The 21546-nt window shown below is 37.3% G+C and overlaps 1 protein-coding gene across 2 annotated transcripts; it reads right to left on the bottom strand.

Annotated features, from left to right (window-relative positions):
* Positions 1–7072: 7072 nt before the first annotated feature.
* On the bottom strand, positions 7073–19805 carry traf3 (TNF receptor-associated factor 3). Of its 2 annotated transcripts, none has more exons than XM_083550291.1 (12): positions 19392–19805; positions 14364–14581; positions 13396–13447; positions 13157–13261; positions 12884–13042; positions 12452–12532; positions 12275–12349; positions 11948–12040; positions 11535–11675; positions 10718–10895; positions 9802–10395; positions 7073–8893 (listed from the first exon to the last, which is right to left on the bottom strand). In XM_083550291.1, exons 2-11 carry the CDS (start codon positions 14576–14578, stop codon positions 9824–9826), a joined length of 1671 nt encoding a protein of 556 aa, XP_083406417.1. In that variant the 5' UTR covers positions 14579–14581; positions 19392–19805; the 3' UTR covers positions 7073–8893; positions 9802–9823. The 2 variants fall into 2 exon arrangements, with proteins under 2 accessions (XP_083406417.1, XP_083406418.1); XM_083550292.1 differs by having other exon boundaries at positions 18686–19804.
* Between the last annotated feature and the right edge of the window lie 1741 nt (positions 19806–21546).

Below are 21546 nucleotides of genomic sequence, written 5' to 3'. Positions count from 1 at the left end.
GCCCCCTGGCACGTTTAAACCTGAACACCCCGCTAACGGAAATAAGGGTGGGGGGCGTGTCTCATGCGCGAGACCCACGTCTATTAATCTGCTGTGCCACGTCCAACATACAGCTTTACAGTAACACTTACAACAGGCCAAAGGTTTCCACCAGTGGTTTCAAACCCAATCCTAGAGGGGGGTTAAAAAAACAGCTAAAAAAAAAAGAACAAAATAATACGGAATAAAGTGCGAAAATAAAACAGTGCATTCAGTAAAAGCAGTATGTTCTACTTTTGTGTACATTTCCTGGCCTTGAGTTTAACATATGTGATTACACCTAGGGCCTAGGGGTGGGCAATTAATTTTTGCAAGGGGCCACATTAGAAACCCGAAATGTGTCAGAGGGCCACACCAACGATAATATTTTAGGGATGCACCGAAATGAAAATTCTTGGCCGAAACCAAAAACAAAAAATTAGGAAACCAAGGCCAAAACCGAAAGAAAAGATTGTCAATTATTAGAACCATTGCATTTATGGCTATGAGTGTGTACTAACCTCACTAAAATCAATGCATTGCAATTCAAAGAATAAATAAATTACAAAAGTTTTTTATTTATTATTATATATTGTTATTTATTTGTTACCGTTCATAGTATTGACAGACAGGCAGCGGTCAATTATTATTAGCAACGGGTCTGTTAAACAAAAATATTTACCTTGTATTTACCTTTTTTTCAGCAAAACACTAACACCAACTTTATTGACAGATAACAGATTACTGTTTTCCTCATACATAGTACAGATTATGAAATACAAACCGTCCAGTTTTTCGTTTCATTTGACCAAATAATCTTCCTCTGAAAGGCTAGTGATCACTTTTTTCTACTCAGACTCTTTTATGTCAGTCTGAGTAGGGGTTCCTTAGTAGGTTGTCAGGCCATGGCTATGTAGGAAACATGTCCACTTTCACATGGTGCATTTACATAGTGGTATCTATTGCCTCAAACACCAGCTCCATTGTTGTTGTTTTGTGATTCAGTTAAACCTTTAAACATCCCTGAGATTTGGTTTGTGCCACCTTTCTCAGTGATAGATAGATACAACATTTGCACGTTACAGGGCAATAAAACGCTGATTCAGCATCTCCCAGAAATGCAAACTGTAGCATTGTGAAGATGAATAAAGTCCAGTTGAATATGTGTCATTTCCTCTATATTTTTCAGAGATGGATTACAAGCATACAAGCAAGAACAATAACTGGATCTATAATAAAGTGGTAATTTCAATAAACAACAGCAGCTTTAGGAAAAGTCAATAGAGGCATATAGAATTTTGAAAAATAATATGGAATATGATTATTATGATCAGTAGTACATGTACCTTGTGCAATGATAATAAAGTTGAATCTAATCTAATCTAATCTAGTAGTGGTAATAGTATTGTAGTATTAGTAGCAGACGTAGTATGGTAGTAGTGGTGGTAATAGTAGGAGCAGCAGATTAATAGTTATAATAGTAGTGGTGGTGGTAGTAGAAATAGTGGTGGTAATAGTAGTAGTAGTAGAATAATAGTTATAATAATGGTGGTGGTGGTAGTAGTAGTAGGGGTGTTAATAGAAGTAGTAGTAGTAGCAGCAGAATAATAGTAGTACTAATAATGGTAGTAATAGTAGTAAGTAGCCCTAGTAGAAGATTTATAGTAGTACTCATAATAGTAGTAGAAGTAGCAGCAGTTTAATAGTGGTAGTGGTAGGAGGAGGAGTGGTAGTCTTGGTGATAATAGTAGTTGTTCCTGTAGTAGCACAGTAATAATAATATTAGAAATAGCAATAGTAGTGGTAGTAGAAGTAGTAGAAGCAGTAGCAGCAGATTATTAGTGGTAATAACAGTAGTACAAGTACTACTAGTAGTAGTAGTAGCAGTAGCCACACAGTAATAGTAGTACTAGTAATAGTAGAACTTGTGGTAGTAAAAGTGGTGATTATAATACTAGTAGCTGTAGCAGGAAATTAATAGTAGTAATAAAGGTAGTACTAGTAAAAGTAGCAGAAGAGTAATAGTGGTAGTAGTAATAGAAGCAGCAGTTGCAGACAAATAATAGTAGTAGTGGTAGAACAAGTAGCAGCAGACAAATAGTAGTAATAATTGTAGTACTGTAAGTATTAACAGTAGTAGCAGCAGTAATAATCGTAATGCATGTACTAGTAGTAGCAGCAGAGTAACCGTAGTTCTAATGATAGTAGTAGTAGTAGTAGCAGTAGCGGCAGTGCTTTGAGAATGTTGATAGAGAAGTACAGAGAAGGTCAGAAGGAGTTGCATTGTGTTGTTTGTGGATTTTGAGAAAGCGTACGGCAGGGTGCCGAGAGAGGAGTTGTAGTATTGTATAAGGAAGTCAGATGTGTCAGAGAAATATTTAAGGGTGGTGCAGGACATGTATGGGGACAGTGTGACAGCAGTGAAGTGTGCAGTAGGAACGACAGACTGGTTTAAGGTGGATGTTGAACTGCATCAAGGATCGGCTCTGAGCCCTTTCCTGTTTGCAGTGGTCTCTGTGGACTATGATGTTTGTGGATGATATTGTGATTTGGGGTTAAGAGTAGGGAGCAGGTGAAGAAGAGCCTGGAGAGGTGGAGGTATGTGCTGGAGAGAAGGGGAATTAAAGACAGTAGGAGAGAGTACATGTGTGTACATGTGTAAATTGCAGGGAGAAGAGGTGGTGAAGGAGGATTTCAGTTACCTGGGGTCAATAGTGCAAAGTAACGGAGTGTGTTATAGAATTGAAGAATAGAGTGCAGGCAGGGTGGAGTGGGTGGAGAAGAGTGACAGGAGTGATTTGTGATAGAAGGGTATCTGTGAGAGTGAAAGGGAAAGTGTATAGGACCTGTGTGTGGATGTGATGAGACCTGCGATGTTTGGAGACAGTGGCATTGAGTAAAAAACAGAAGGTGGAGCTGGAGGTAGCAGAGCTGAAGATGTTGAGCTTTTCATTGGGAGTGATGAGGATGGACAGGATTTAAAACAAGTTTATTAGAGGTACAGCGCATGTAGGACGTTTTGGGGACAAAGTGAGAGAAGCCCAATTGAGATAGTTTGGATGTGTAGAGGAGGGACATGGGGTACATCGGTAGGAGAATGAAAGGAAGGAGAAAAAGAGGAAGACCAAGGAGGAGGGTTATGGATGTGGTGAGGGATGTCATCCAGGTAGTTGGTTTGAAAGAGGCAGATGTTAGCGGACAGAATAGTTTGGAGACGGATGATCTGCTGTGGCGACCCCTAATGGGAGCAGCCAAAAGAAGAAGAAGAAGTAGCAGTAGCAGCAGATTAATAGTAGCAATAATAGAAGTACAAGTTCTAGTAGTTGTAGTAGTAGCAGCAGAGTGATAGTAGTAATACTAATAGTATTAGTAATAGCAGTAGAAGAAGATTAATAGTAGTTGCATTTGCCCGTCACTTACAATTGTCATTTATACATTGAGCATTTGAGGGATGAGAGCCTTGTTCAGGGGCCCAGTAATGGTAGCTTGGTGATCTATCACCTAATAATAATAGTTAGAGTAGTAATAACAATAGTACAAGTAGTAGTAGTGGTAGTAAACCTAGTGGAGGTAACAGTAGTAGCAGTAACAGCCACAGCAGTAGTAGTTTTAACATTAGAAGTAGCGCTCCCTGCATTTTATTTTGGCTTCCTTGTGGCAATCAGGCCCCATGTTTTGTTTTGTTTTAATAGTTTATGGTTCACATCACTGAACTCTACAAGTGAAACACATAAACCAGCAATTGAATAAAGGCTACTTGAATGATTGGAAAATGTTGTAAGTTTTAGTTCATGACCAGAATTAGATCAGACGGGGAGAAGTAAAAAAGTCTAAAACATTAATTTCCTGTTTAATATTTGTGTATTTTGGTATACAATGGCTGAATGTCGTGCTATTGCACTACATATATAGTATTAGATCTACGCTCGCTTTCTTTTTAGATAAAAATGTGAAGACGTGGTGAGAAAGGCAGCGCTTCTGCTTCAATGTAACAGAAGATTGTGCGCCACTGCCACCGTGTGTTAAATAAAGGAAAGAGCCGGAAAATTAACGAGGCCCATTTATTGAACCATTTATAAAACTTTAATTTTAATTTTGAAAATTAATTAAAAAATGTTTTACCCATATCATAACTGTATTTGATAATAAAATTTGGCTTTAAGAATAAAATGTCCCTTAGTTATGAATATAACTATCGGCAAAAATCCATACAGATAGAACGGCTTCCGGTCCGCTGTCATTACGAGAGCGGCCTCTAGAGGCGAATCACTGACGCCACGTGCTGTTTGTTTTTACACGTGAGGTGCTATATTGTATTTATTATTTGTAATGTATTAATTATAGAATTATAATTATAATTAATATATTCAGGTTAATTTCCTTCAGCACATTTTCATGATTTAGTACTGTTTTTTTGTGGTTTTTTTTTTTTTTTTTTTTTTTTTTTTTTATCTAGTATCAATTTTGGAAATGGTTGATTTATCGGTTACTGGCAAGTACAATCCAACCCAGCTATCGGTCGACCTATAGTTAACATAGGCTTACATTTGTTAGATTCACCCACCATCCATATGCATAAGCAAAAAAATGTTTTAATTTCAATAGCAATGAATATATATATATATATATATATATATATATATATATATATATATATATATATATATATATATATATATATATATTATATATTAGTAATATTATTATTAATATTATTACTATAATGATAGTAATAATGCTCTTTCGATTGGATATTTTTTTTTCTTGAAACTATAATGCTAATATTTGTCTCTACAGTGCATAAGAAAATAATAAAGTAACCTAGCATTAGGCATAAAAAAAACATTTTAAATCATAATAAAAATCTCCACAATACTGCTAGTCACTCTGGCCCCCAATTAAAGAAAGGATACGTACATGCATATGGCCCTCACAGAGAAAGCGTGGAGACCCCTGTACTACAGTACTGTCTAACACTTCCATGTCTACATCCATTTTATATTTCTATATTAGCGCTTTTGGTAGCTGTTTTCCTGAAAACCACTAACTCTTAATTTGACCGCTTGATAATCTGGTAATATAATAATCAGAAAAATTTTTCATGAATTGTGCCAACACTTTAAATAGATTTGTTGTATCTCCAAACTAAAAGACCCTTTGATCATTAGTGGCCTAACATTTAATGCTCTGGGTTACTGATCAGAAGGTCAGCGTTTCAATTCAACCCCAGCACCACCAAGCTGCCATTGCTGGGCAATTTGGTCTTTGGGCAAGACCCTTGCGCTTTCTGCTTTACGGATGTTGTATAAAAGCTTACCTTTTGCTCTGATACAAGCCTCCTGAGATGTTGGGATATTCGCAGAATTTCTTGCAAAACATGAAGAAAGTGGTAACTCAGTGGTTTAACTGTTGGCCTTCTGATTGGAAGGTTGTGATTTCAAATCCCAGCACCACCAAGCTGCCACTGCTGACCACCTGAACAAGGCCCTGAATATTCAACTGCTCATAATATAATTGATAAAAATAAGATAATTGCAAATTGCTCTGGATAAATATGCTGTAAATGTATGTGTATTTATTTTTATAGAAAGTTTATATATGAACATTCAAGTAAAAAAGAAAGTAAATTCTCTTTTAATTATATGGACAAAAATACAATGAAGAAAAATGATGTAAAAGAAAACAAGCTTTTGACCAGTTTTTTTTTTTTAAAGCTTCGATTTCCAGATCACTAATCAAAACTGAATCCATGCAAAAAAAAAAAAAAAAAAAAAAAAAGAAAAAAGCTTCAGGGAGGCTAAGTTTCACCTGTTCCTAAGAGAAAGAACCAGGTCAAAACTTCATGATATTTTGGAAAACACTGGCAACCAAGAATACTGTTATAAAGTGTGCAGAAGAGAAGATTAACAAATATGCCAATATCTACCAGCACAAGATTAAATCTCTTTCAGCCTGAACAGCTTTATTTATCTTAAAGGACAAACTTACACTTATAAAGAACATTCATATTCATTCTTTATTACCACATTATTTGTGTTGATTGTTAAAAGTGCTATAGAAATAAAAATGAAAAGAATCTTCTAAACCGTAAGTGGATGAAGGTTTAGAAATATATGTTTTGCAACGCAATTTCAAAGTTTAGTTTAAAACTCTGCATTAAATATTCATGTAATATGTTACATCTAAAAGTGGAAAGACACAAAAAGGAGTAAAACAACCATATATATATATATATATATATATATATATATATATATATATATATATATATATATATATATATAAGAATATATATCTCATGTGTGGACAGCAAATATGTGGAATTAAAAATATTTAGTAGAAAATAAGACATTAGGATTTCAGCAAAAGATTATTTTATTAGTAATGTCAAAAATTGTACAGTTTATGGGCAAACGTATTGGAACGCATCTTTTTTAGCCATATGTAGTTCTTCCCCAAACTAATACCCTAATTTTGTGGCATAATCTTGTTCCTGCATGACAGTGACTGTGCACAAAGGCAGCTCCTTGAAAATATGGTTTACATGGTGGCCTACTATAGAGCTCTGAACTCAACCCTACTGAACACCTTTGGGATGAATTGGAACAATAACTGCACCCCAGGCCTCCTCACCTCACCTACATCAACACCTGACTTTAACACTCTTTTGCTCGAATGGGGGCAAATCTCCAAAAGCACACTCTAAAAATCACTCTTTTCAGAAGAGTGAAGGTTATTATAACATCTAATGAGAACTAACTGTGGAATGGGATATTTAAAAAGTACATACGATTCTACATACACAAAATTTTGTCCATATAGTTTATGAATGAACCATTAAACATGCCTACTAGTGCAACAGTGATCCGTTAGTATTGATGATAAATGCTGTTGTGGTACGGCTTTCCCTACGGAAAAACATTATGATATTTTAGTTATTTTATCTGAGTGTTTTAATTTGTTTCATACAAAAAATGATAGCTGCAAATTTTCACCCAAACCTGTGGATTAAATTGAGACTTTAAAATGCTCTTAATTAAAAAAGGACAACAAATCATGGTAAAATGTTTGTGTTTTTTATATTCATATACATATACATTTGCAGTACACATACAAAAAACATACTTGTGCAAATATTCTCTTTGAAAAGTGATCTGGTTAACTGTAAATGTTTCTGTCAGCATAGCTGTTGGCTAGTATTACAAACGGTGTTAAAAAAAAGAGCAATATATTCTGATGCACAGCATCCATCAATATTTAACATTACAAAAAATAATGTCAGAATAGTAAACACATTTGGGAAATAAAACGCATTTCGGTTTTGTTGATTTAACATGCATCCTTTTTTTTTTTTTTTTTTTGCGCCCCTATGTGTTTCCTGCATTTCTTTTCTCTTCATGCTTTACAGCACAGGTCCAATACAATCCAATACCAGTACACCAAAAAAGAAAGTTCTACCACCGTGTGCACACAACACATTCTATACACATTCTTCTCTATATGAATGACTCAGCACGCTACACTGAACGTTTATTTCTTTAGCCTTTTTAACCACCAATATATCACTGGATACAGTTGAATTTCACTGAAAGTAAAAGCTTATCTTCCAGATCAACAGCCTGAAATATTAACTTGGGCCTCATTTATCAAGCTGGATATGAGCAAATCTATTCATTAAGTGTTCATCGGAGCATTTATATAATATATTTGCTACTCACCAAAATCCAGTTAATTGGAACTGGATTTTTGATTTTGTATCCTACAAAAGCTACTGTTGCAAATTTGTTTTCACGTGCAAGTACTCGCTAATGTGAAGCTCACCAAGCACATGAACTAAAGCTGATGTAGACTAATGAGTTACTCAGATTTGATAATTTTATATAAAGATCACACTGTCAAGTTTAAATTGCTGTTATTTCAAGTATACACACATTTTTATGAAAATTCACAGATTTTTTAATTGAATAACACTTCCTGGATGAGTTTCAAGTACACACAAACGTTCATGAAAATGTACAAAAAAATGTGAATGTGACTTGAATGAAAACCGGACTATAAATTCAAAAACCAATCCATAAATTATGAACAATAACACCAGCTTTTCAGCTAGGATAAAAAGAAATAGCACCCTATAAAGGGAGGAAGAGCTAGTGTGTGTTTATATTAGGCCATTTTAGCAAATTTTGCTAAAATTTTGGAGTTACTCTTATCATTAAGCCATCGTTTTATTCATCATTATCCCCTGCTGATATGTTTTATGGGTATCACTAAATGCAAGCAGCAAGCTAGCTTTTTATCAACATAAGACCTGGAGTACAAATCATTTACCTAAACCTAAAGGAATTTGTATTTTGTTTTGGTTAATTTACTAAACTTTAACTTTACTAAAATATTGATAAATGAGGCCCATTTATTTGCTATATTGGATTGAAATATTGTTCATTTTTATTGAAATATTTCTTAATTCTTGAAAAAATCAAAATGTCAGTTACAGAGAACAAAAACGATCCCTTATACATTTTTTTTCTGGGTGAAAGGCAACTCATCAGGTTGGCATCATGATCACTATCATTATTTTGCCTTTCTGTTCATTTCTACCAGCACAGACAAGGACATAATTTGTTTGAATTGATGTGAAAACCCTTTGCTCTTTCTGCTCCATCTTGAACACTGTAGCTATCTGAGACCTCTCCTACTCTGGTCATGATCCAAAGGAGAGTGCAATCTGTCCCTCAAGAATCTGTGCCTCAGTCTCAGGAGTACCAGCCTGAGACTTTCAGCTCGCTCTTGTGTTTGGTTGATTCTTCTCATCGGTTCCTGCTCTGTTTTTCCCAATCCTGTGACTTCGTAACATCCGTGATGAGCACCAGGCCCTCTGGCATGACAGAAAAATCTGTTATAAAAAATGTAATCTAAAGCGGTAGAGATGGGAGCTGAAAAAGATCACTTCAATAAAAAAATTATAAAAAACAAACAAAAAAGAAAAAGATCATTCTATAAAAACTAAACTGGATAAAACACTTGCAAATGAATAACAGAAATTTAAGCCAAGTGTACACTGCATTTAAATGCTATTTTTGGTTAATTGTCAGGGAATGATCTGAGAATTAGAAGTTTTCAGTTCTAAATGATAAAAGTATAATTTTCATGAATTCTACGTGTGATGGGGAACGGGTTGGGTCTAAATAATAAAAAAAAAAAAAGTTTTAAATGTAACCAAGTATGTAGTAGGACAACAGGTTTGTGGTTAACTTTATACTAATAACCTAGTCTTAATTATGAGCTTTAAAATCTTCCCCTTTAAATTTCCTAAAGCAGATATTTAGGAAGGAAAGATTCTTTCACAGACCAAAGGCCGTATTTTCTGAATTGTCAGACCACAGTGGGCCTTTATCAGATTCAAATTATGCAGTGTGATTTAATAAAATGTTATCACTTACTGGCAACACTTTTCTTCCGTTTTCTTTTGTTCAGAGTACTGCTGCTTTATTTGGTATGGGAATGAAGTTAAATTTTACAGTCTGTAAATAGTAACCTAACCCTTTGTGTGACAGTGTTGCAATGTTTTAGTGTCATATAGATGTTAAAATTTTTCTGAATCCCCCTGTATTTATGCTACAGTTGCATTTATGTTTCTTTTTAGTGCAGACCTACAGGAGTGTTCAAACCTAAATTTGGACCTAAAGTGGCATTCTAAGGGATGTGGCACAGACCAATAAAACATTTATTTCACATATTTAGCAATTTGAGTTTCAGTGACATGAAAATGACAGTGGTACTGACCAATGGGATAAGTGTCCAGGTGTCATGGGTCAGGCAGGTCTGAGGTGTCCACTGTGACCTTGATGAAGATGGTGTCATCTTTGATGTAGCTGCCATTTTCCAGCACAGTTTGGGTGATAAAGAGTGGACACCCTGAGGCAATATTCATTTCCCCTGTGGGCCGCCGGAAGCTGCTGCTGTTTGGGTCAGGCTTGAAGGCATCAGCCAGGTGCTTGTGTGTAGGACCTTGGTCCATTAGCATGAGTGTCACCTTTTGGCGGAAAGGCCATGGCAGCAGTGCATCGTACTCACCGCGCATCACTACGAAGAAGAGTGACAGGTGTGTGCCCTTTCCCATACCATCACCGTTCAAATAAACACGCGCACACATCTTGTAGCCAAAATAGCCAGTGTAGAAGGGCTGGCTGTAAAGCGACAGTGTTTTAGAAGCCACCGCCTCTTGTTTGCGCCGTTTATAGTCACAAATCTTCCAAATAAGAGTTCCGTTAAAGCTGGCCGTCTCCAGCACCTGCAGCTTAAGGTCCATGTCGGCCAAACGTATGTCATGCACACTCAGCAGCTCGTCATGCCGCGACAGCTGCGTCTCTAATGAGGCTAGAATTGGTACAGGACAGTATTAATAATACTCAAACCACTGTAATTGTTAATAATCAAATACAATTCCCCCCCAGGCAGTCAGTACTAAGCATGGGTTTATTTCCACTGTACTGGCAAGGCTGTATGTGTCCATGTACTGTTTATTTGGAGGCCTAATTTGAACATTCCTGAATATAAATAATTTTGCAGATTGACAGCTTTTTTTACAAAATAACTGAAATATACATCTACAATATGAACTTTGAGGAAGTTTTTTTTGCATGTGTTGTTCGGTTCAGTTAGATGGTTCATGAAGGAGGAATACAGAGATGACACTCACTCAGCGTGTGGGTACCCGAACCAGTGCGGACAGAGTCAAGTGATGCTACCATAGAGCGCATGCTCTCCACGGCCCCCCTGAGAGCTTCCACTTCCTCACGCATGGCCCTTAATGGCCGCAGTTCCCTCAGCTCCATCTCCACTTCCAGCAGCTTCTCGGAGTGTGTACTCATTAGCTTCTACATGCACATAAGAATTTTTGGCACACTGAAATTTCAATGTCTACTAATAAAAACCATGGTTATTTGTTTAGAAACAAAAAAAATATATAAATTATATATATATATATATATATATATATATATATATATATATATATATTGAACAGATTATATTTCTGGGAAGTATCAATTCTAGAAGATCCCAATAATTACACTAATTAATCAGTTACTAATCTAACCACTAACTAATCAGCTCTTTGTTAACAATGAACACTTTATTATAAGCATATACATTACTATTTTAAATAAATAAAAAATAAGTAATAAAAATGCAGTGCAAACAAATTACTGTAAGATCAAATAAAATGTAAGAGAACAGTCCATAGCAGATTAATCATTAGTTGTAGTGCTGTTTCTAATTTAGATGGCAAAGGAAAAAAAAATGTTTCAAGTCAAAACCATCAACAACCTGTCACACCTATTTAAAACTTTTGATTAAATCTGGGTTTTCTTTGCCAGGATAGTCAACATCATAAACTCATGGAATCTCAAACCCATTCTGGGTTCATAGCTATATAAGGTAAAGTCCCGCTTCAGGCATGATATGTAAACAAGTATCAGGTGACCGGTGCAACGCAAGCAAATGATGTTTCTTACCTGCATAGTGGAGAGTTTTTGCTCCACCTGCCGGTATTTCTCTCTCATCTCTTTATACTGTTCTTCCACTTCTGTAATACGACTGTTCAGACCTGGGAGAACCTTGTAGCGTTCCAGCAGCTCGTTCTTGACATCTTCCACCTTTGCGAACAAATATTTGTTAGAGAGATTCCAGAGAAAATTTTGGTAAAATTTTGTCTTGGTGTCATTCTGAAATTTTTTTAGTGTCACATACACCTGCCCAAATGTAATTTTGCATAAGCAATTATTCATAATTTTATACCAGAGATTAATGTTCATGCACAAGAGTCATTGTGATAGTATCATCTATTATGCTCCAACTGTTACTACACATTAAATCCACACAAATGCAACTGCTATACAGTTCAGTATAAATGGCAACGCGTCCCTACCTTGGCCTCCAGGGTGTTGCTTCTGGCCACCATTAGTCGCAAGTGTTCTGACGCAAAGCTTGACTCATGCTCCCTCAATTCCTGGTTTAGACCCTGCAATTAAATATACATGTGTTTATCTACATACACATAAATACATATATTCCCTCTTACTATATTGTGTTATTCACTCATCAAGCGCTAAAGGCCTATCAATTATTATTAATTAGGAAACTGCAGCAAGGCTAACCAACTAACTACATATTTAAGTGAAGTTAAAATTAATTAAGAGAAAATGAAGACCTAAAATTGCTTTTACTGTCCCAAATAAGCAAAACAAGTCATCACCTTGTAGGTGCAGCCAAAACGAAAGAAGGAACAAGTGACTTGAGCCTTCGGACAATCTTGCTGGTGTATGGACAGCTATAAAAAAAAAGAAATAATAAAAAAAACCCTGTAAAAATTACCGTAAAATGCTGCTATTTAAAATGGTGATAGAAATCACTAGACAGACATAATTCTTACCTCACTTCTTAAAATGGATGGAGCTGAACAATGATTAGGGCATGCTACTGGAATTGCAGGACATACTGTTTCTTTGTGTTTCTAAAGGAGTGAAACAGAATGACAGAACCAGGGAAAGAGAGAGTTATCATTCTAATCATAAGATAAGACCAAAAATGCTTCACCTAGACTTCCTAGGACTTCCCACAGCCCATTTATGTACAGTAACTACTTCCACAATTCTGACAAAGCACGAGGACCAGCATTCTCTAAATGTCGTACAGGAGATTCCCCCAAAGTTCCCAGGACTAATGTGAAACCAAAGCGTCATGGGGCATTTTTGGCACAGATGAGGGGAAATATTTAACATAGAGGAAGTACTAACAAATCAATGAACTACACTTTAATGTGAGTCTGCAAATAAAAAATCTCTGATAAAATAGTTCTAAGTACCTGTAGCTCTGTTAAGGCTATTTTGTGTTTGCAGAATTCACAGGTGGCCTCACGGTATTTGCATTTGCGGCTCAAGTGTTCAGGCATGTCCTTCCTCATGATCTTCTCTTTACACAACGGACAGGGAACCTCAAAGTACTCACACATGTTCAAATGGTCCTGTTGGTCACACAGGCAGATGGACATTGAAATGTAGAAGGACAAACAATGCACAAAAAAAAGTTATAAAGCTATTAGAATGCATAAAACTGAAATAATTGCAAACAAGCTCACCGTAACCTGCTGTAAACTCATTTGTTCTTTACATCCGTTTTTTGCACTGCGGCAGAAGACTTTCAATGTCATAATCTCTTTATGACAGCAAACATCGCGAAATATCTGAGCATAAAAAAATTGTAAAATAAATAAAAAGAGTTGGGCGTTACACTACTCCCATCCTACACACACAGACTTTTTTACTTTCAGTTAGATATGCAGTTTTGGTAATAGATCTATACTGGGAGAGGGCTTACTTTATCTTGAGATAATGGCTCCATATCAGCTGGGCACACTGGATTTAGTTTACTGAAAGAAGTAAAAAGAAAGGCATTTTACACTGTAGCCATAATCATGATGCACATGTTCTTATATAAAGTGAGTGTTCAACTGACATGTTGCTGTACATTTTCATTTAATATATATTTCAAGTATACAACAAATTCAGCAGTCATGTGAATACTACATAAATATTTTAATCGTTACGAAAATAAAAATATGACAATGACAGTGACAATGTTTAATACATTCAGGTAATGGGCTTTTTCCTGAGCTTTTTATTTTGTAAATAATTGCAGCCTCTGTAAACACGGTAGGTAACCATGGCGTAAATTGGGTAGTGAATCAGGTAGTGACAGACTCCCTGCTGTCTATGGATGCAAGCAGCCAATTGTAATTCTTTCTAAATAAATAACAAGACAGGACAGATATTAGATGTTGAGATTTATTTCCTATTAATATTATAAAACTCTACATTGCAGTTAATAAAAGTAATGTATTTAGACTGATATAATAGGTATTACACCCCAAAACCCAAGTGCTAGTCATATATTTAACCTGATTTATTGAATACAAATTCCCTCTACAGGATGTGGGTGTTCCCCTACCACACAACAACTACAAATCTGGGAGTGAACAGGTTATGCCTCTTCTAAAACACTCAAGGTTTCTGCATCTTAAACTGCCGCATGTATTAAATAACAGAGCAGCTGAATGTGCTTTGAGGAGAGCACTAATAGTCTATTTGTATTTTCATGAACAGAATGCTCAAGGCTGAGCAGGGGTTATTCTGAATTTCAAAGATTTAGGAACAGTTGGAAGCCACATTTTGCGTTCTCTACCATTTTTTAACAGATCATAAAATGCATTAGGTCATCAGCTTGACAATAATAAGCACATTATATTGATAAATGTGGTAATGACAGAAATTTTGAAGTGTCCCAACCCAAGCAGCTGGGTAATGCAGCTCTCGCAGAAGCGGTGTCCGCACTCGGTCTGCCGAGGATTACACAGCACCATGCGACAGTGCTCGCAGCAGTACTTAGGCTCAGGAGGCATGATGAAGTTGTCCTGAAAACCACCACGAAGCGGGAGTAAGGACTGCTGCTGATGCAGAGCAATCGGCTGCTCCCGCCCGTCCACACGGCGCGGCAAGGACATGACCTGCAAAAGGGGACAAGTGGACATGTTATCTCCCTGAATATGGCATGGCTCTTGTACAGGCTTATACATAGAAAACATAGAGGTAATAGATAATCAGATCAGCAAGCAAATAAAAGTTTGAAATGTATGTAGTTCACTATTTTTTTAATGGAAGGCCTTGTGGATTCTGTTTCTGAGTCCTAGGGATGATTTCAACCTCTTTAAATATGGGAACGTTCCAAAAATATCATGCACCTGAAAAGTTTACAAAAAGTCACTCGCTGATCAACACGTCTGATTAATGAGCAACTATTTTGTTCTGCTGAAAAAGCACCAGAGCCTTACAACCCAAATATGGTACTCCACTATATTACACCCTGAAGCCATATGAAAGGAAAGAAAGGAAGAGAAACTGCATTCCTGCACCACAATAAGACCAAATCAGATGGAACTGGCCCAAAAGGCAGGTGTGAAAAAGTAGATTTTAGCTAAACTACAGAATCTGATTCAAAAACCAGACACAGTGTCAAGAAAATTCTCGATTGCATAATTATATTCAGACATATTGTATTTGTTTTGGAGTGCCTTCACACCCAATGAATTCAGAGTATATCGTTGGATCATTTGAAATATAATCTGGATGTTTTCTCACAGCACATGATTTAACAAAAGAAAAATAAAAGATGGATGAGGGGTCTAAAAAGCTGAAGGTGCATGCAACTTCTTCAAAACCACTGACAGAAAAAGTCAACAAATCTTTGGCAAGTTCTCACTGAAAACATAAAAACCACGAAAAAAAAAACAGAGCTACATAAATATTAAATAATACATTGACACATTATTACAGATATAACTTGTTTGAAACATTTGATGTAGTGCAGCCACTGTTTCTTCTGTTGTTCTCTTTCTTTTGATGTTCGTACAAATCAAGCAGAATATTTCCACAGCACTTCTGTCCTTTGGCTAAGTTTTGCCACCTCATCTTAATCTTAATCTTAATCTTAATCTTAATAATAATAATAAGAAGAAGAATATAAATATACAATATCCAAAGTATAATTGAATTGAAATTGTTTCAATGCCTGTACCAGAAAAGAAATGGGTTTCATTGTTTCAGAGAGTGTTTTCATGTCTTGCTCATTAGGAATCTACATCCAAATTATTTATAACGCTGCTTTGTAACAGTGACTGTGGTTAAAATTGATATGCAAATTTAAATGCCATATACATTTTCTGCACACAAACTTCTGGAGATAAAAACAGAAACAATAAGCAAATGTTAAATAGCTGAAATTTCTCACAATCTTTAAATCAGTAGCCCAGTGCCTTAGCTGCTCAGTCATTACCTTAATATTTAAGCAATATATTTTGATATTCCAGCAACTAATCCCCTTAACGAATTAAATGCAGGGAAAAGTATATTCCTACTGTTGAGATTGAGGACTCCCTTTTTGAGCAGGTGTAAGCAAATAGGTTTATGCATGAGAGGAAATGATAGCAGAGACAAAAACTGCCACTGTGCCTCTCTCAGTTTCACCAATGTATTTTAATCTCTGTGGATTAAATTCAGGTAAGGTATGGTAATTAGCTGAGTCACATGTCAAAGCAGAAAAAAACACACCAAAAAGTACCAAGTATTGATGTCCTATAGGCGTGGACTGTAATATGGCCGTCACTAATACATTGGGATACAAAGATGTGTGATTTTAGATTATGCTGAGCTCTATAGAACATCAGCATTTCTCTCTTTCTCACACACACACTCACACACACACACACACACACACACACACACACACACACACACAAAATTTACTTCAAAAATGTTTATAACTTGGCAGGCAGAGAAGTTACCAACATGTCTTGCTCCATTTTTTTTCCAGGCCTTGCACTGCCACATCAAGAACTCCTGACCAGCAGCTCACAGCCTGGGAAACCCCTTCATAACAGGCATACCTCTTAGGCACTAATAATATCTCCTTGGAGTTAAGTACCTCACTAAACCAAGCACAGAGGAAGGTCCCAGCATTGCCACACAGCCCAACATAAAATACCATCTACAGACACTGCCACAGTTATGCTGTTGGGAGTAACACGCCAGTACTTTTTCAATTCATGTTTAGCACAAGTTGTGTGAGAGTAGATGAGCACAGCTCTGCAAAAAATGTTAAAGAACAGGAAAAACAGACCATCACCAAGATACGCTGAAGCCTTTGTCGAACTGTAATTGATCAGTTGTGATCATTTTGAAAGGGAGACAGAGATTTAAAAACATAGTGGCAATAAGACAAAATTATTCCTGCAGCACATCTTAAATATGTCATAAAGATTAATGACACATTAAAACCTAACAAATGTCTTTTGTCATTTAGAAAAACAGTGCAAATGTGTTTCTAAAAATTTTCATTATACACAGCAAATTATATATAAAAATAAAGAGGTGATCTTATTTATGACGTTTGCTCATTTAGATAAATGACTATATATTTAATTTACAATCCCAGCATTTTTTTTATTCACATAAACTATTAGTTGAATGAACTCAAGAACCTTTACATAAGTTTGATGCATGTTACACCTTGTCACACAAGTGCACAGCTGCAGTGTGAGCGAAGCCTTCAAAACTGTCTGCTGTGTCATAAGAAGATGCCTAATCATCTGTTGAAAGAGCTTAGGAAATTACAAAGAAATATGAGCTAAATTAAATGATTTGACTAATTAAACTATTGTCATATAATATAGTTTTTCTTATGCACACTCATTTTCTTTTTCTTTATAATATAATATAATATTATATATATATATTCACACACATATACATGCACAATTCTGTTACTATTATAACTACATGATCACATCTGCCATACATTCAAGTGTCCAAGTTACTGAGAAACTCATTCATGATTTTGCATCTGTCTGCTTCACATTTGCATCTCTTGTTTAGTAATATATATATATATATATATATATATATATATATATATATATATATATATATATATATATATATGTATATAAACTTGCCTATCAAGCATGGTTAAGTACTGCCCCTAAAAGTAGGACATTTAAGCCTTAACCCATATTCTGCATCATCACATGAGAGAGAAATTAATTAACAGTCAAAACCATCCTGGGGAAAGCAATGCATTATTGGCTGACCAATATGTGTAGTTCTCTAGGAGCTTCCAGGAATATTTAAGGGGGTTTTCACTTTGCTGGCTCATTCCCTGCAGTCACTGCTGACAACACACACACACACACACACACACACGAAAAAACAGTACATGTGCAATTCATGCTGGAGACAGACAAATCTCATAGCCCAATATGCTAAAACTAAACTAAACTACTTCATTATTCTACTATACCAAACTAATTACTCTCACTATGATAGACTCTCACTAGTAACTGAACAAAGTGTATGTAAGCCCAAACACTATTTTTCATGAACTTTCCTGCATTAAAAAAGATCAAAACGCAGACACTTTAGCAAATTATATTTCAATTCCAGTTCATTTATATTTAAAAGAAAAAATCTGTTCCTACAACTGCACTAGAAGGACTTTGAATTGACCCACACATGACTACAACAGAACACACAAAGTAGGAAACTTGCCTCAAAAAGACAGAGAGTAAAATGCAGTGAGACTATTTATGCTGTCTCACCCAAAGCGCCACATCCAACAAAGTCCACCAGAATTTAACACCAGAAAGAGCTGGCGGTGAAGTGTGTAACCCAATCCACCAAGAGTGTAAGTTCAGGGCTGAATGGCGTGCAGGTAAAGGTTTTCTTTGAACATGCCTTCACTGCTGGAGAAATCATAGCAAAAATGAAACAAAAGTCTAAAGGGGAATATCAGCCTATTCTCGTCTGACCTTTCAACAGAGGAAGAGATAGTTTGGTACTGACACACACACACTCTTAACGGGAAGAAATAGTTGTATTTCCATGTTGTTAAATGATTATGATTAGTTAATAAGTGTAAAAGAGTGCATACATATGTATGTGTGTGTATATATATATATATAGCGTGCCAGGACATATATACGAGTAATCAGCTTCTTTGCTGAAACCAAGTCCCTAAAGACAGTGTGTGTGTGCTGAAGCATGACAGGGGACCTTACCGTGTTTATTCCGAGAGTTCGACAGATGTCAGATTCAAATGGCCCAGGTTATGAAGTGAGAAAGAGTGATCAAAAGCAAACCCCAGCATCCTCCCAAAGACTGACAATGCCTCAGCACAAATTGTTCAAATTCATGTGTGTTAAACTCGGCTGTGTGTGTCATCATGGTTTTTCCATCAGTAACTTACAAGCCTGAACCACACTTTCCTAGGTCAAAAAGAAAAACACAAGAGACCACAATGATGGTGGAGGAGATCTCTACCCATCTCTGGCAAAAGCCAATCTTTTAAGGAGCAGGGTTTTGTAGTTAAAGTAAAAATTGTTTAGTTCTGTGATAGATGATGCAGAAACTTGTCATCTATGAGCCAGGAAACACAGACAGCCCAAATATGTATTGAGCTGATGGCTGACTGAAGGCACCACTTCAGAGCAGGGTTTGAGGCTATTTGTTCTATTTCTTTAATCATTCCTCGAAAATGACTTTTCATAGATTATCTCTTCTTAAAATATTTAGCTAGAAAGGCCTGTCCCAAAGAGGCAACTTTTGGGTGCTAGCCACATAGCTTTGTGGTTAAATGAGCCCATGGCTGCTTTGGGCTTGCCTTGACACAGGTTGTTGCTAACTAAGCCACGCTTCTCGTGCCCTCGCTAAACGTGGAAAGCTAGCTGGACTTCCAAACCACAACATTTGGGTTCAAGCACTTACATGAATCAGTTATGGACGTCGTCCGATATTGCAACACTGGTTTTCGCCTCTGAACAATGTAACAGCCGGAGCCTCGGTGGCTTGTCCACTTCATGAACGCTCCCAGACGCCGTGAAGGTTTCCAGCGGCTACAATTCACAGAAAAATCCGTCCTCGTTGGCTTTCGCACAGGCAGCCGCCACCGAGACACCAAACCTTTTCATGGTCGGATGTCCAGTTTGGAGAAGAAAAAGTGCGCAATTTGGCCCGTGGAGAAGCTAAAAAATCCACCAGCGCTCAAGCCTTGTGCGCTGTTGATGTCAATTCGAGTAACTGGAAAGCCCCCTCCGACTTCCTCAGGAAATCCCCGTCAAAAAAAAAAGCGTAGTAAAAGGACGCCATTGAAGTGAGCGAAACGCGGGACCGCGAGAGGGCGCTGTGCGCGCACGCAAACCTCAGCGGAGTTTTACATAAGGGGAGCAATCTGATTGGATTAAGCTGTGCTCTGTGTAAATTCACTTCAACAATTCTCTCTCCGCCTGTGTTTGTAGTTTGATTTGGAGAAGAGTAGTTTAGTTTAGTTTAGTTTGGTTTAGTTTAGTTTAGTTTAGTTTAGTTTAGTTTAGTTTAGTTTAGTGTAGGGGAGTGTGGGTAAGTGTAGTGTGTTTTACTTTAGTGTAGTGTAGTGTAGTGTAGTGTAGTGTAGTGTAGTGTCGTGTAGTGTAGTGTAGGGGAGTGTGGGTTAGTGTAGTGTAGGGGAGTGTGGGTTAGTGTAGTGTAGGGGAGTGTGGGTTAGTGTAGTGTAGGGGAGTGTGGTGTAGTGTAGTGTAGAGGAGTGTGGGTAAGTGTAGTGTGTTTTACTTTAGTGTAGTGTAGTGTAGTGTCGTGTAGTGTAGGGGAGTGTAAGTTAGTGTAGTGTAGGGGAGTGTGGGTTAGTGTAGTGTAGGGGAGTGTGGGTTAGTGTAGTGTAGGGGAGTGTGGTGTAGTGTAGTGTAGTGTAGAGGAGTGTGGGTAAGTGTAGTGTGTTTTACTTTAGTGTAGTGTAGGGGAGTGTGGTTTAGTGTAGTGTAGGGGAGTGTGGTTTAGTGTAGTGTAGTGTGGTGTCGTGTAGTGTAGGGGAGTGTGGGTTAGTGTAGTGTAGGGGAGTGTGGGTTAGTGTAGTGTAGGGGAGTGTGGTTTACTGTAGTGTAGGGGAGTGTGGTGTAGTGTAGTGTAGTGTAGAGGAGTGTGGGTAAGTGTAGTGTGTTTTACTTTAGTGTAGTGTAGGGGAGTGTGGTTTAGTGTAGTGTAGGGGAGTGTGGTTTAGTGTAGTGTAGTGTGGTGTGGTGTGGTGTGGTGTAGTGTAGAGGAGTGTGGGTAAGTGTAGTGTGTTTTACTTTAGTGTAGTGTAGGGGAGTGTGGTTTAGTGTAGTGTAGGGGAGTGTGGGTTAGTGTAGTGTAGGGGAGTGTGGGTTAGTGTGGTGTGGTGTGGTGTAGTGTAGTGTAGTGTAGAGGAGTGTGGGTAAGTGTAGTGTGTTTTACTTTAGTGTAGTGTAGTGTAGGGGAGTGTGGGTTAGTGTAGTGTAGGGGAGTGTGGGTTAGTGTAGTGTATGGGAGTGTGGGTTAGTGTAGTGTAGGGGAGTGTGGGTTAGTGTGGTGTGGTGGGGTGTAGTGTGGTGTGGTGTAGTGTAGTGTAGAGGAGTGTGGGTAAATGTAGTGTGTTTTACTTTAGTGTAGTGTAGTGTAGGGGAGTGTGGGTTAGTGTAGTGTAGGGAAGTGTGGGTTAGTGTAGTGTGGTGTGGTGTAGTGTAGTGTAGAGGAGTGTGGGTAAGTGTAGTGTGTTTTACTGTACTATAGTGTAGTGTAGTGTAGGGGAGTGTGGGTTAGTGTAGTGTAGGGGAGTGTGGGGTAGTGTGGTGTGGTGTAGTGTAGAGGAGTGTGGGTAAGTGTAGTGTGTTTTACTTTAGTGTAGTGTAGTGTGGTGTAGGGGAGTGTGGTTTAGTGTAGTGTAGGGGAGTGTGGGTTAGTGTAGTGTAGGGGAGTGTGGGTTAGTGTAGTGTAGGGGAGTGTGGGTTAGTGTAGTGTAGGGGAGTGTGGGTTAGTGTGGTGTGGTGTGGTGTAGTGTAGTGTAGAGGAGTGTGGGTAAGTGTAGTGTGTTTTACTTTAGTGTAGGGGAGTGTGGGTTAGTGTAGTGTAG

Source organism: Silurus aristotelis, assembly GCF_946808225.1.
Source record: "Silurus aristotelis genome assembly, chromosome: 9".
Classification (NCBI taxonomy): Eukaryota; Metazoa; Chordata; class Actinopteri; order Siluriformes; family Siluridae; genus Silurus; species Silurus aristotelis.
Note: the sequence above shows the minus strand (reverse complement) of the source record. Positions and strands in the feature narration are given on the sequence as shown.

Bases quoted from the DNA above. Each gene is read 5' to 3' on its own strand.
- traf3 (XM_083550291.1), bottom strand. From the start codon at position 14,578: ATGTCCTTGCCGCGCCGTGTGGACGGGCGGGAGCAGCCGATTGCTCTG. The intron at 13,448-14,363 runs GTTGGGACACTT...TACTTCTTTCAG, and splicing joins TGCATTACCCAGCTGCTTGG to TAAACTAAATCCAGTGTGCC. The intron at 13,262-13,395 runs GTAAGCCCTCTC...TTTTATGCTCAG, and splicing joins AGCCATTATCTCAAGATAAA to ATATTTCGCGATGTTTGCTG.